The sequence below is a fragment of the Macrobrachium rosenbergii genome, chromosome 41 (assembly GCF_040412425.1).
Source record: "Macrobrachium rosenbergii isolate ZJJX-2024 chromosome 41, ASM4041242v1, whole genome shotgun sequence".
NCBI classification, from domain to species: Eukaryota; Metazoa; Arthropoda; class Malacostraca; order Decapoda; family Palaemonidae; genus Macrobrachium; species Macrobrachium rosenbergii.
Window position 1 is genome coordinate 55,182,745 of NC_089781.1, and position 13,568 is coordinate 55,196,312.

A 13,568-nucleotide genomic window follows, 5' to 3' on the forward strand; every position below is an offset into this window, starting at 1 on the left:
TCAAAGCACTGAGATGGACAAAGAAATCCGAATCCCTTACCAAAGAAAGTTCAAGAGCTGGTAGTGCACCCCTATCATAAGAGGCAGCCCTACCAGACTTCATAAAATAAGACATAGAAGTGTTGGCATTTATAAAAGAAGCATTAGGCATCAGAATGCAAGAAATTTCATTGAAACACAAAAGCTTGGGTTTCTTTAGATATTTGTTGGAGCTGTAATGCTTGAAGATAACACAGACCTAATCTTTAAAGAATCCTCTCCTATACTAAATGGGGATAATGAGAGACACAATGCTCCAGCAAGCACCAAAATACAGGAGACTCCTCCATTTCAAACTCCTCTTCAACCAGAAAAAGCACAGGGGCAGCAGCAGGTGGCCCATCAAAATGAATCTCTGGCTCTACTGAAGAGGAACTAGGGAAAACATAACCCAATACAGCTCACATAAGTTGTAGTCTAGTTAAAGTAGGCAACAACCCTAAAACAATTGCAAGAAATTGTTTTATGTTGTTGATTTATTCCTTTATGTGTAGACATTAATGCAACAAAAGTTTACCAAAATTGGGGTACTGGAAATGGGTCAAAATGGCATCATACAAATATGGTGACTTATGCTTCATATCTCCATATTTCACATTTCCCTTTCATCATCTGATACTGGATCATGATGCATGTTGTAACAATGGCCATTTTGGCACTGATCAAATGCATGAGAACAGTCTAGCCCATGCTTTCGACAAGTACAACGGTGTGTGTTACCAACACCAGAACAGCTGCAACATATCATTTTCAGGAGTGTTTCTGGTGCAGGTGCAGTGTCAGTCATCACTGGTGCTAGTTTGTTGGTTTGTAGGCTCCACCCCCATTTAATGACGTCCATATCATCACCCCTGCCCATCCACTGCATGACCTGGAGGTAACTTCTCAGAGAATGATACTTTGTAGCCGAAGATGTTGGAGGCAGTTGTTCAGGTGTCACAAAGCTTTTTGCCACACTCACTTTTTTGCAAAGACGGTTATATCTGACAGCAGATAGGTTGTCCCCAGGTTTGCCATTGAACAGACACCATGAGTGCACAACCAGAGTCTACAATAACATCCATGTCTTGTCCAGGTGTGCTAAAGATCTTTGCACATCTTTGCAGGATTGGATCACCTTTAATCAGCTTTTGCAGAGCAGACTGCTTTCCAATTCCAAATATCCTGGAGGTGGTGTCGCATCCTGTGAACACAAGCAGAAACAGCAAACTTTGACAGATCTCGTTACCAAGAACTTGCTTTATGACCTTTATGTCATACACTACAGTAGGACTCCCTTTATCTGCCCTGAAGTAGAGCTTTTTACCATCACTGGGAGATGCGTAATGAAGCAGTAGCACTAACAAATCTGTGTCCTCGCCTATGAGCATGGTAGTTTTTTCAGAGGACATTGATACTGCTGTCCTCACAATGTCCAAGTCAGCATCTCCCATAGCATGTCTCACACGACATCCTCTGATTTTTATGCGATCAGCAATCATATGGATCAGTGTCTGTTTGTTCTAGTTATTAGAAAGAAAATCCTCCATCTTTCCAGTGAATTTTATTGTTTCAGTTATATTCACCTTATGACTGTCACAATTTTGTCTTCGTCACTGATGTGTACTGTCCTTTGTACTTGGACCACCACTGTAACCATCAAAGACTACTGTAGCCTTGCCATAGTGTTTCATTGTGAATGCTGCACAGTCGTTGGCAATGGAGGTGTAGGTCCTTCCATCAGACCACTTCAACCAACGAAGAAGGGAACCTCCATCTAAGACATTGTGTTCTGCTTCAGGAGCAGTCTCCAGGATTGCTTCATCCGAAATGGCTGTGACATGGGCTTTAAGAGCCTGCATCAATTGTGCTTTGTCTGCCTTCTGTAAGACATGTTTTGCTTCAAAGAGTGCTTGAGGATAAGGCGAGAGTTCATAGTTCATAATCTCATCAAGTGAAAGCTCTGCAGTTTGAGACACAACAAGAAACCTTTGGAACAACAAAGCTGAGTCTATTGCTCTGTCTTCGGGAATTCTGATTTTTGACGCTGATACCAAGGTCTTTGCCTTCATATTCCTTCTGTATGGAAAGGAAAACACTGACTGTCCTTCCATCTTTGCTAGTGTTTCCTTGCGATAGTAAACAGGTCATGGACGTTCACATCCTCATTTGCGTTTACACCTGTTATAATATTGTGCAGCAATGCTTCATCAGCAAAAGGAGAAAATGCTTGTAATTTGCATGCAATTTTCTCCAGGTCTTCATGATCTCTTTTCACCACTGACCTTGCAGCCTCCTTACGTTGCTCACTTGTGACAAAGCTCAGACCTGTAAAATTCTGCATTGCCTCACTGTACGTTGAAGACACTGGGACAGACATAGTCCACAGGGCTCTTTGATGGTCAGACATTCCACCTCCTCGTGTGAGTCCACCTGTAGTTTTGAGGGATTTCATAAGAGCTTGCTTGATTACCAGGTCACATCCAAGGCCAGCCCATTACTGATCAGTACGCCTGATGACATGCAAGCCATTCATGAACCTATGGAAGACTGATGGGTGGTTCTGTTCTAGTTTGTGCATGGACTGGAGGTAAAGGCAGGCTGATTTTAAATAGTTTGCATGTCCAACTGCGGCGAATATGGGCAAACAGTCAGTGATGGCGTGGAGGTGCATAACCCAGGATCCTGTGCGATCAGCCTTGATAAGCTCCCTGGCAATGTCTAACATTTGTTGGTAACTGAGCCAGTTTGCTTGTTTTAGAATGGGTTGATAATTCTTTTCTCTTAGTAGACAAGACTTGGTCAATAGTAGTTAGACAAACAGATGAGCTGAGCGAATCCAGTGTTGTGTCTTTTGTCAGTGTTTTCATATAAAGCTCTTCAGTTTCATTCACAAGTTTTGCGAAATCAGGGTCGTCACAAATGATCCGGTCTACAACCTGTTGTGTGAGACACTGGTCAAGGAGCAGATGACCACGGAGAGCACGCTGAACTGCTTTTCCTGACAAGATGTGCTGTACTGCATTCTCGCCATAGATGGTTCCCAGGATTTCGTTTATTCCACTGCTGTCCATCAACGTTCTATCGCACCCAGAAGATTCATTAGTGTGTGGAAGCATCCCAGCAGCAATACCACATCTCAAACCAGACTGTCTGCAGGCAGCTCATGTTTGATTTGGGACGCTTTCCAATACAGTGGCTGATCAAGTGTCACAACTGCTGGGACTTGTGATCATGTGCAATTTTGCAAAGTTACTACAGGGTAGAGAAGATGCACAACTTGTCCCCAGAATACATGTCAATGATTGGAAGGAATGAATGAAAGCAATAAACTAAATGAGTGCGTGTACCAACAAATTTGACCTCATTGCAGGATGACATCACAACATTATGACTGCACCTTTAAACTTCTTATAAGCCTTGAATAATGGGGTAAATGTCATTTATACATTTGTAAAGTCATTTGTTCACTGAAATTACCACTTATCAAAGTACTGAAGAGCTAATTGCCTTCCTAACCGGAATATTAGGTGTTTCTAGTGGCAGAGGCGGCCGTCAACCATTTTGACCCATTTTTGGTAACCCAATTTTGGTAAACTTTTGTTATATGGTTATTTACACATGAAACAACAAATTAATGCAGTAAATCAATTTCTTGCAATTTTTTTGGGGTGATGGGGGTTCAGGTCATATTCTGACTAGACTATTGGCACAAGGCGGTAGAGCAAGAGATGAAGTCCTACCAGGCACCATAGAAAATAAGGGAGGTTAAGAGGAGGGTGGCAGGGAGGAGCAAGTAACACCTGACCCATTCCCCCTTACATGAAAGTTTCTGTGGACCTAATACCACTTCCAGAAGGCAAATCCTTGGAAAATGAAGCACCTTGAATTCCTTTAGCTTACAAACAACAGAAGATTCTGGGAAGTAAAGCAGCTAGAACTGCTCTAGCTTAGAAACAACAGAAGATTCCATACCAGTGGTAGAATTTTTTGTACAGTAGTAGGTTAATGTGGCTTTTCTTAGCAACATTCACTTCAGGCTGTGATGTCCCTGCCTACACGAGTTAGGGTAGAAGAGACTCTAGCCTTGGCAGGCAACTCTTTTAGAAGGAGATACTGAAATCAAACTAGTAGGTAGAAGGGACTCTTTAGCCTTGGTGTGCAACCCTTCTAAGAGAAGGTTACTCTGAAATCAAACCTTGTTCTCCAACCTTGGACTGTGCCATAATTATTGTACCATGGCCTTCCATGGTCCTGAGTTTCAGTTCCCTAGCCTGAGGGTACAATCAGGCATTTATCCTCTTTTTCGTTCACTTTCCTGGTGAGAAAGCGTAAGTTGCTTGGTGGATTATCAGGCAAGTGCCTTCATCTTTACCTAATCTTTTCCTTCTGAGCATTTTATTTCTAAATCCATCCTGAATGCCCTCCCCAAGTTATTGTGGCAAACCTGGTGGATTTCATTTGCCTTACAAAGGTGTGCCAGTCCCACCTTGTCAACCAGTTGCTTCCTGCACTTTTTTCAATGACATATAGACACATTTACTTATACTTTCAACAGAATTTTTCAAAATCATGTAAATACTATTGTTGTTGATGGTATTGTTGTTTATTGTTCTGTTGATTTTCACAATGTTACTGTTGTTATGAGTCTATTTATTAGTTTTGATACTGATTTTATGTTGTTAATTTTAACTCTTTTGGGAGACATTGAGCTGAACCATGGGCCTGTTACTCATTACAGTAAGAAAAATTGCACAGTACTTTACTCAAATATTCAGGGCTTAAGGTAAAATTTTCTTGATTTCCAGAGTTGTGCCAGTAACTACGATTGGATGATTTTTTTTGAGACTCTTGTAACTAGTAACAAGTCAAAAGTTGAGTTTTTAATCCCAGAGTTTGATGGCCCTGACTTTATCGTTGTAACATCCCACATGCACAAGGTATGGCTGTATACACTAGTCTAGATGACGTATTTATTGTCAGAAAAGTTTGAAGTGTAGTTGCCTGAAGTTCTTTGTTTTAAAATTTTCAGTAAGTTCCAAAATGTTTACGTATTTGCTGTTTACCGCAATCCAAATATCGAAAATTCTTTTGGAAAGGTTTAGTATGGCTCAGTCACAGGATTCAAAAGTTTCAATTGTTACTTGTGGAGACTAATGCAAAGCACAGTGAGTGGCTAAATTCAAATCCCACAGATCAACATGGCCGGTCAGCTCTTGCGTTCTGTGTATCCTCTGACTTTGTCCAGGTAGGCTAACTGAGGAACCCACACACATTTCAGGTATTAGATTAGACCTCATATTCACAGATGTCCCAGCTACTGTCAAGTCAAAGGTCTGTGAATATATAGGTACTTCTGATAAGTGCACCAATGAGATGGACATATCTGTCAATCAGTATATTCCTAATGGCCTATTGGGATCGCATTATTGAAGCTTGTCAGGCACCTAATATTTCAGATCCTATATTAGATCCTGATCCCAAGAAGAAGTTAAAAGAGATGCTGATGGCTATTGTAGTAAGATATGTCCCTATTAAGGTCATCAAATCTAGGACAAATGACCAGCCATGGTTTGATGACACATGTAGATGAGCCTACCATGACAAACAGACTAAATTCAATGCATGGAGGCAAAATCGTTCAAATGTAAATTACACCATTTTTGCTGAGTCTCGCCATGCTGCAAATAGAACTTACCTTAGAGCTGAGAGAAATTACAATAATTCCTTGAAGAGAATACTTGGGGGAATTACTCAGCCTCAACTGTAGTAGACCAAATTGGCATCATCTACCTTTGGGTCAGGCTCATCTTCCATTCCACAACTGCTAACAGATGATGGTAGATTGGTCACTGGCCCTAGGGAAAAGGCTGAACTGCTTCATCGAGCTTTTGAAGCTAAGCAATCACCTGAGGATATCCTTCTCCCTGGTACTTGTCATCCTGAACCTGTTCTTTAAAAAATTTGCATTTTGCTCCTGGGATGGATAATTTTGATAGCTGAGGGTGGAGAAGATCCTGATGATTTCTTCCCTTTGTATATTAAAAAAGTTTCTAGTGTGTTATCTTCTAAGATTAGTAGATTCTACAGATTTTTATGTCTACGTAATATCTCTGCGGATGAGCGCACGCTTAGTAATACAGTGCCTGTTCCAAAGAGTGGTATATCTGCCGACTGCAGTAACTGCCAATCTCTATTTTCCCCGTGCTCTCTAAAGTTGCTGAAAAACTTATTTTTAAGTCACTATATAAGAGAGTGGAATTTAAAGGATTGTTAGCTGACAGTCAATATGCATATAGGAAGCAGCTAGGTACCTGCGATGCTCTTTTAGACTTGACATACCATTTGCAAGAGAACCTTGAAAAGGGTTTTGAGTGTAGAAGAATTCAAATAGATTTTAGTGCTGCCAAATCTTGGAGTAGGTGGATATGTTTTAGGATTACTTCAAGATTTCCTTACAGGTAGGCAGCAGCAAGTTGCTGTGGATGGGATCTTTAGTGAACCAAGACCTATTTTATCTGGAGTTTCAGAGGGTAGTGTTCTTGGTCCACTGTTATTTTTAGTGTATATAAGTGATATGGTTGTTGGCCTGGAAAACAAGATTGTTCAGTATGCCGACGATGCAACACTTATGGGTGTAGTAAAGTCTCCACTTATGAGAAATGAAGTTGCCCTATGCCTCATCCTGGACATGGACCGGATTAAGGAATGGTGTAGTCAGTGGGGTATGAGGCTGAACTCCAGTAAAATGAAAAAACTATTCATCAGCAGATCTCATACAGACTTCCCACCCCATCCTCCCCTTCAGGTGGATGGAGCTTTGCTGAATAAGTCTGAAGCTTTAACTATTCTAGGTGTAACATTTGACTTGCATCTAACTTTTGAGAAACATCTAATAAAAGTTTCAGCAAATTACTATTTTTAGTAAGGCCTCTTATATTTAAAACAGTGATAAAATCAATGCAACCTGTTTTAGGTTATTTGTGCATCCTTTACTAGAAAACTCTTCTCCGATGTGGATGTATGCTTCTGCCAGAGATTTATCTCTTTTAGATAGAGTGGTTCATGGTGGTAGGTTTCTGTTTCCTAATAGTAGCAGTTATGACTTGGACCATTGACGGATTGTGACGGACCATTGACGGATTGTCACGTTTGTCACTTTTTCATAAGCTGTATTTCAACAGAGATCTTTCACATTCACAATTGATCCCTGATCCTCTTTACCTCCCAAGAGCAACCAGATTCGCTGAATAGCAGCACCAATATGAAGTAAATGTGCCACACTGTTGAACTTCTCAGTTCCAGAAGTCCTTTAACCCTCACACTGTTGGATTGTGGAACAGCCTCCCTGAGGATGTTGTGCAATTGGAACTTCAATAGTTCAAGCGAAGATGCAATGCATTACTACCCTAACACTATTCTCCTTGCATTTTAATACATTTTTACCTATTTATTAAATTAATTTATTTTTTCTTTTTTAATAGGCAAGATTTCTTTTTATGTTTCCCTTTACCTCATCTTACTTCTTCCTAATGAACACCATATTCTCTGGAAGCTTGAATTTCAAGTCAATGGCCCCTGTGGATTTGTTCCATATGAATATGTTTCATTATCAGAATAATAATAAAAATAATAATCAGAAAGGGAAACAATAACTGAGACAGAAGACAAAGGCTTACTTGCCAGAATGCTTATTTATGTCCAATGAGAAGCTTATGTCAAGCTTCAAGGTCACATAAGATCAATGGAAAAGACTGTGCAGGTGACTACACTAAACCTGCTGCAGGTTTATGATGCATAGAACTCTTGAGCACTAAAGAATATTCCCAGGGCCTCTCTTCAACTTTTATGGATGCTGACTCCCATGGCTTGAGTGACTGTCATTATTTTTGAGAATTGGTTCTTCAACCATATTGTACCAGCAGCAGAGAAATATTGTAAGGAAAAGGTCATTCCTCGTTCTTAATTTGGACAACACTCCTGGCCACCCAAAAACCTTCCTTATTTTCATTTAAACATAACAGTTGTTTACTTGCCTCACAACACCACCCCTATCTTGCAACCCATGGACCAGGAGATCATTACCACCTTCAAGAGCTATTACCTCTGGTGACCCCTTGGGCAGGCTGTAGATGCAACAAATATGAATGAGGCATAAACAGTGTGATTCTTGGAAGGGATACATCTAAAAGGCAGTCCTAAATATAAATGTTATACCGAGAAGGAAATACTGGCCATGAGCATAAAGGCAACTGGAAGAAACTGTGCCCTCAGTTTATCCAAAATTTCAAGGGCTTTGCTGAGGGGCACCTTTAGTACATAATCTAATTTAATGTGATGAACAATTGTACATACATACAAACACACATACACAAGCACACACCCAAACAAAGACTGAAAAATTACTGTATTAAGTTCAGTACTGTATTATTACACTAATAAATGTCAATAGAAATGCTTTACCAGAGAGAGAGAGAGGGGTGCCAGAGTACATGCACACTGTTTCATAATGTGATGTTAATGTACACATGGACATGCAAACGTATGCATACTAAAAAATAATTACATACAACAGAAAATCTCATTTTGAAGGAAAAAAAAATATACCATATATTTTCGTGTGTAAGATGACCTTAGATATGACAAGGTAGAAAATTATGACAAATTTTCATGAATTTATCTCATATCTGTAGTATTAGAAGACTGCTAAACTACAAAACCATCTGTGTATAGGCTAGCACTTGCAACAACAAGTGTCTTATGAAATATTGGTTATGTCAAGATGATGTTACTATAAATGCTGCTTTACTTACTGTATCCTTAGAAATTCAAAATACCATATATACTCGTGTGTCATGCAACTTTTGAAGACATACTTTTGAAGCTAATTTTATGTTTAAGTTTCTCTCTGAGTATTTAATATTTTGTGTGGCCTCCATCTGCCTGTACCACAGCCTGCATTCTTGAGGGGTATGATTTCAGCAACTCGCAAAAAAAGCTGGGACTCAAACTCCGTTTCCCTGAGCACTTCGGTCACCTCTCTTCGCAGGTTGTCGAGGCTTGGTATACCATCATAGTTCACTGTACGCGCTTCAACACAATCCTTTAAGATACTACCAATGTTTTCACACACATTAAGGTCAGGGGAGCTACCTGGAAATTCACTTGACAAGAAGAAATCGATACCACTGTTTCGAAGCTGCTCCTGTGTCTCAAGAGTCTTGAAACATGGTGCCTTATCATGTAAAAATGTGACTTCTTCAACAGATAACACATTTTCAGGATCTTTGAGGAAAGGAAATACTCCACCAGTAAGCACAGTTTCTCTGAAGTATTCGCCATTCCATGACTGTCCTTTTTCTTTGATGATCCACATTAACTGTTTGGCTGTGAAACAGAGAAAATTCCCAAACATTCAGGAAATTTCACAACTTGGCGATAGCGCACGTCATCACTGATATCATCCAACTTTGCAGCCCAAATGATGTCATTTTTATGGTTTGGTTTCCTGACTGTGTAAATGAAGAATTCATCTGATGCAGCAACATGGAGAAAGTCAGCTTCATCCCAATCTTTAAGAAATGAACCACAAAACCATGCACGGCCTTCTCTCTGTTGCTGAGTGATGTTGGGCTTGCTGATAACATGAATGCAAGCATGAAATGGCTTGACACCAGATTTTTTCAACTCACAATATACAGCACTATAACTGCTCTACTTTCCCCTTTTTGTTTCTAGTTCAAGCGCCAATTTACGTAAAGACTTTCTTGGTCTACCCACTGCCTCAGCTATGATGTCTTTTCACTCCTGAGAAAGGACTTTAGGCCTTCCAAGATTCTCACTCTTTTTGCGATGACAGTCATATGGATTTTTGTTCCAGTTTCTTTTAACATAGGATTCATCTCTTTTAATGTACTTAGCTATCCAGGAATGTGAAATGAAGGATGCGCCAGCATCCCTGGCCTCTCTGAAGGTTATAGCCCGGATTCGGTCAATCCATCTGATTTCCTCCGAGTCGTAAGCCATGGCTGTACCTAACTCCGTCACTCAGTCTGAAAATACAAGAAATGTAAAATGAAAAATAGCTTAATAGAAACTTAAAATACTGTACTTGGAGATAGGCTATAGCAGAAAACTTCATAACTTTCCATTTGTTCTGTGGAGGGGGCTCTAATTTCAAACACCCGGTACATCTTTTCCATGGATCTTTTAACAAGTTATGCTTTACTTCATTGTATCCAGTAATATTGTAGGTATTCGCATATTACTAATTGTATTATAAAATACAAACACAGCAATCATGCGCCATTTGCATTGTTTAGGTTTCCGTGAATGTGGACAACTATACCTTCCGAGAATTTTTGTTTCGGCATCAATTCAATTTCCGTTTAAAGATAACCGAGGGGAAAGGGTTCGTCCCATTTGCCATAGATACTAAAACAACAGTAAAATGTGTTCTTTCATGCCCAGTAGTTTTGATTAAAATACTGGTCGAGTTTCATGGCATATCTAAGTTTAGGAGTTTGTTTCATCCATGTTGCCGATGCATGATAATTTATGGTCATTAGCGCTTGAACACTGTTTTTTTTTCTCAGCTTCAGCTACAACTTGCAGTTTAAATTTAGCAGTATATTTCCTTGTGATCTTTTCTCCATACCAAATAAGGGTATAATGTAAAATATATATCAGTCCTATTCTATTTAACATCATTTGTAACATAACTACAGTAATTACTATTGTACAATGGTTGAAATGCATTGCAAAACAGCTGTTGTTATCCAATTCGGCTGTTCATAGCCAAGGCCTAGACTGTGTTCATAGCAAAACAGTTGTTTCTCATTCGGTTGTTTATGGCTGTACTCGTTTCCTCAATGAGTGTAGAGTAACTAACAATACTTTTATCAATCCCTTTTACTTTTTAAACTTATTTGACTAGAAGATGGGATAAAGAGATGGAGTAAAAGAGGTTAGTCCACAGTAATCTGGTATCTCAAAATAGGAACTCGCATGATACACAAGATGCATGATAAAATCATTTTTTAAGGGTGAAAATTCTGGTGTCACACGGTGCACGAGATCTAGCATTGATGAGTATGCACAGTAAATGAAATGACAAAAGTCGATTCTATATCATGTTTTTCCTACACACGTTACCTAAAGGGAAACCATTGTTTGTTTACGTTTCATCGGCAATCATGAGCAACCCCCAACAACAATACAATAAAGGTATGATAATTATCGTACATAATTATCGTTCATATGATTGAATTGTTCTAAAGTTACAAACAGCCTGAATTTTTTGTGAAAAATTAATATTATGTTATCCTAAATGTCATTACTACCGTAATTAAACTACGTTACCGAAAGATGAAGGTTGCTGTGAGCGCAACCATAACTTGATACATGTAATAACATTTTGTCAGCTGGCTGGCCTTGCATATATAAAAGTTGATTTCACTGATATGGAATTATTCCTTGAATAGGCTATTTATTATGAAGATATGCCAATAATGTATAAGATAAAATTGGTTTTATTACCTTTATTATCACTTTATTTCATAATGTGAATCTTTTCATGTATGTTGGTGGTTATCACACCAAGGCCGAGGCTAGCCTACTGATAAACATCACTTAGAATTCAAGGTTTGATTTTTAGAATGGTAGTATAAGATGACCCCAAATTTTTTGGGGTGAATTTTATGATTTAAAGGACATCTCATACACAGAAATATATGGTAATAGCAATGCATTAAATACAGTACAGTCCAACCTCTTAAATCCGGCACTCCATGGTCTGGCAACTCCCATGATCCGGGACTTTTTTTAATCAGCCGCCATTAGTTCTTGAGTGGCTACAAGGGCAGTGCCACACGCTTCAGTTTTTGGATTTTTTGGATTCCAAAACTGAAGCTTGTTCCATAAATACACAAGCACAGCTCATTTCCAACAAAGACATTCTGTGAAACTCAAAAATACACAGCATATAAAAGAAACATAATTTGCATATATACTTGTGTATCATCTGATCTTGTGTCTCATGCAATCATTAAAACTTTGTCCAAAAACATGATTTTATTAAATACATCATGTACAGTATGGTGTGAGATGTATTTTCAGCAGATTACACTAAGCTAGGCTTTCTATGCCTGCCTCAGTTTCGGTAAATACCATCGATATTGCATATTTTATCTGAGTTAGCTAGAGGCAAAAGTTCATTAGGTTAAATGCAAATCTTCATACATTAAATCAGGCTTATCAACCTTGTGACTTGTCTAAGAATACATTACTATTTCTTATAATTAACAACCACCTACAGTACTACTGCTTGCAAGACACTGGCATACGTACACAACAGCAAGTACTGACCTAAACAATCGAATCAACAAACAGCTGTTTGCTGATGTCAGTTACCGTAACTACCACATATTTATTTAGGATAGCATTACAATTGTCGACTTCTTAAAAATTTCCTAAGTTTCAATGGTAACTTCCATAAATAAAAATAAAGTAAATCACACAATGGAGAGGAAAGTGTTTTGAAAGTATGCCACTAAATTTACAGTTGTAGTTGTGACTAACAATAATGTGCTCTCTCTCTCTCTCTCTCTCTCTCTCTCTCTCTCTCTCTCTCTCTCTCTCTCTCTCTCTCTCAAAAGCAAAAGTTTGAAAAGTTTGAGAAGCCTGAAAGCATTGAAAGGTGCCAGGAGATCAGAATTCGACAGTGAGTCATAAAGTAGCTTAAGCTCTGATGTAGCGAAGATGTAAGCATTTCCGGGGAGATGCTTATGGAGCAGGCCAGAAATTTCATAAAGAACTAAACCTAACGAATGACTGCGATTATTCATAATCATAACACAGCAATACATATGTGGAATGAGCTGGCAAATCTTTACAAATGGGGATTTCTAGGGGTGATTTCTGGCATCTGAGATTTTCTGTGTTCCGGGAGTGGTCTGGTCCAAAGGGTGCTGGTTTCAAGAGTTCAGACTGTACTGTGTTTGTAATCAATTGCCAAACCGTATTAGATAATGTACTGTACATTTTTTGTGATCTTACCAGGAAGACAATGAGGCAGAGCACAGCAAAGCACCAATGTGATTGCAGTGACTCAGAAAATTTTAGTCAGGGTCGGAACTGCTGAAATCTATTGTTAAGTAATGAAGTAAACAGTGATATTTGAAACTCCTGGCATCTCAGAGCTTGTGCTTGCATAATGAAACAAACAAGCATGGTGTAATCACTTAAAAAAAATTCAGAAAAACAACTTTTTACATTTGATTACCAATGATTTCCTATTCTGAAGTTCACATATGAGTCCAATTGCACTTCTTTTGACCACAGATCTTAGAATTTCACAGCAGCGCTCACATAATGAAACAATGAAGTACAGCCCAATCACTTTTTTAAAAAATTCATGGTAAGGAACTGTTTTTATATGTCTGATTACAATGATTTGTAGTAGTGTGATAGCCTCTTCCGAAAAACAGATACAGTACATACATTCATGCAATTATATTTATTTAATAGCATATCTTAAAAATTTCTGAGCA

At 38.8% G+C, this 13,568-nt stretch overlaps 1 protein-coding gene across 4 annotated transcripts in view; it reads right to left on the reverse strand.

The window, feature by feature from the left end:
* RasGAP1 (Ras GTPase activating protein 1) overlaps positions 1 to 13,568 on the reverse strand; it is a 933,257-nt gene that overhangs the window by 99,473 nt on the left and 820,216 nt on the right. The window contains exon 19 of one of the 4 annotated variants that reach the window (XM_067084370.1): positions 8,015 to 8,144. The exons of the other annotated variants lie outside the window; for them this stretch is intronic. Coding sequence (XP_066940471.1) covers positions 8,030 to 8,144 — 115 coding nt within the window. The 3' untranslated portion in view covers positions 8,015 to 8,029. Of the gene's footprint in view, positions 1 to 8,014; positions 8,145 to 13,568 lie in introns of those variants that run through there. 4 annotated transcript variants of the gene reach the window in all.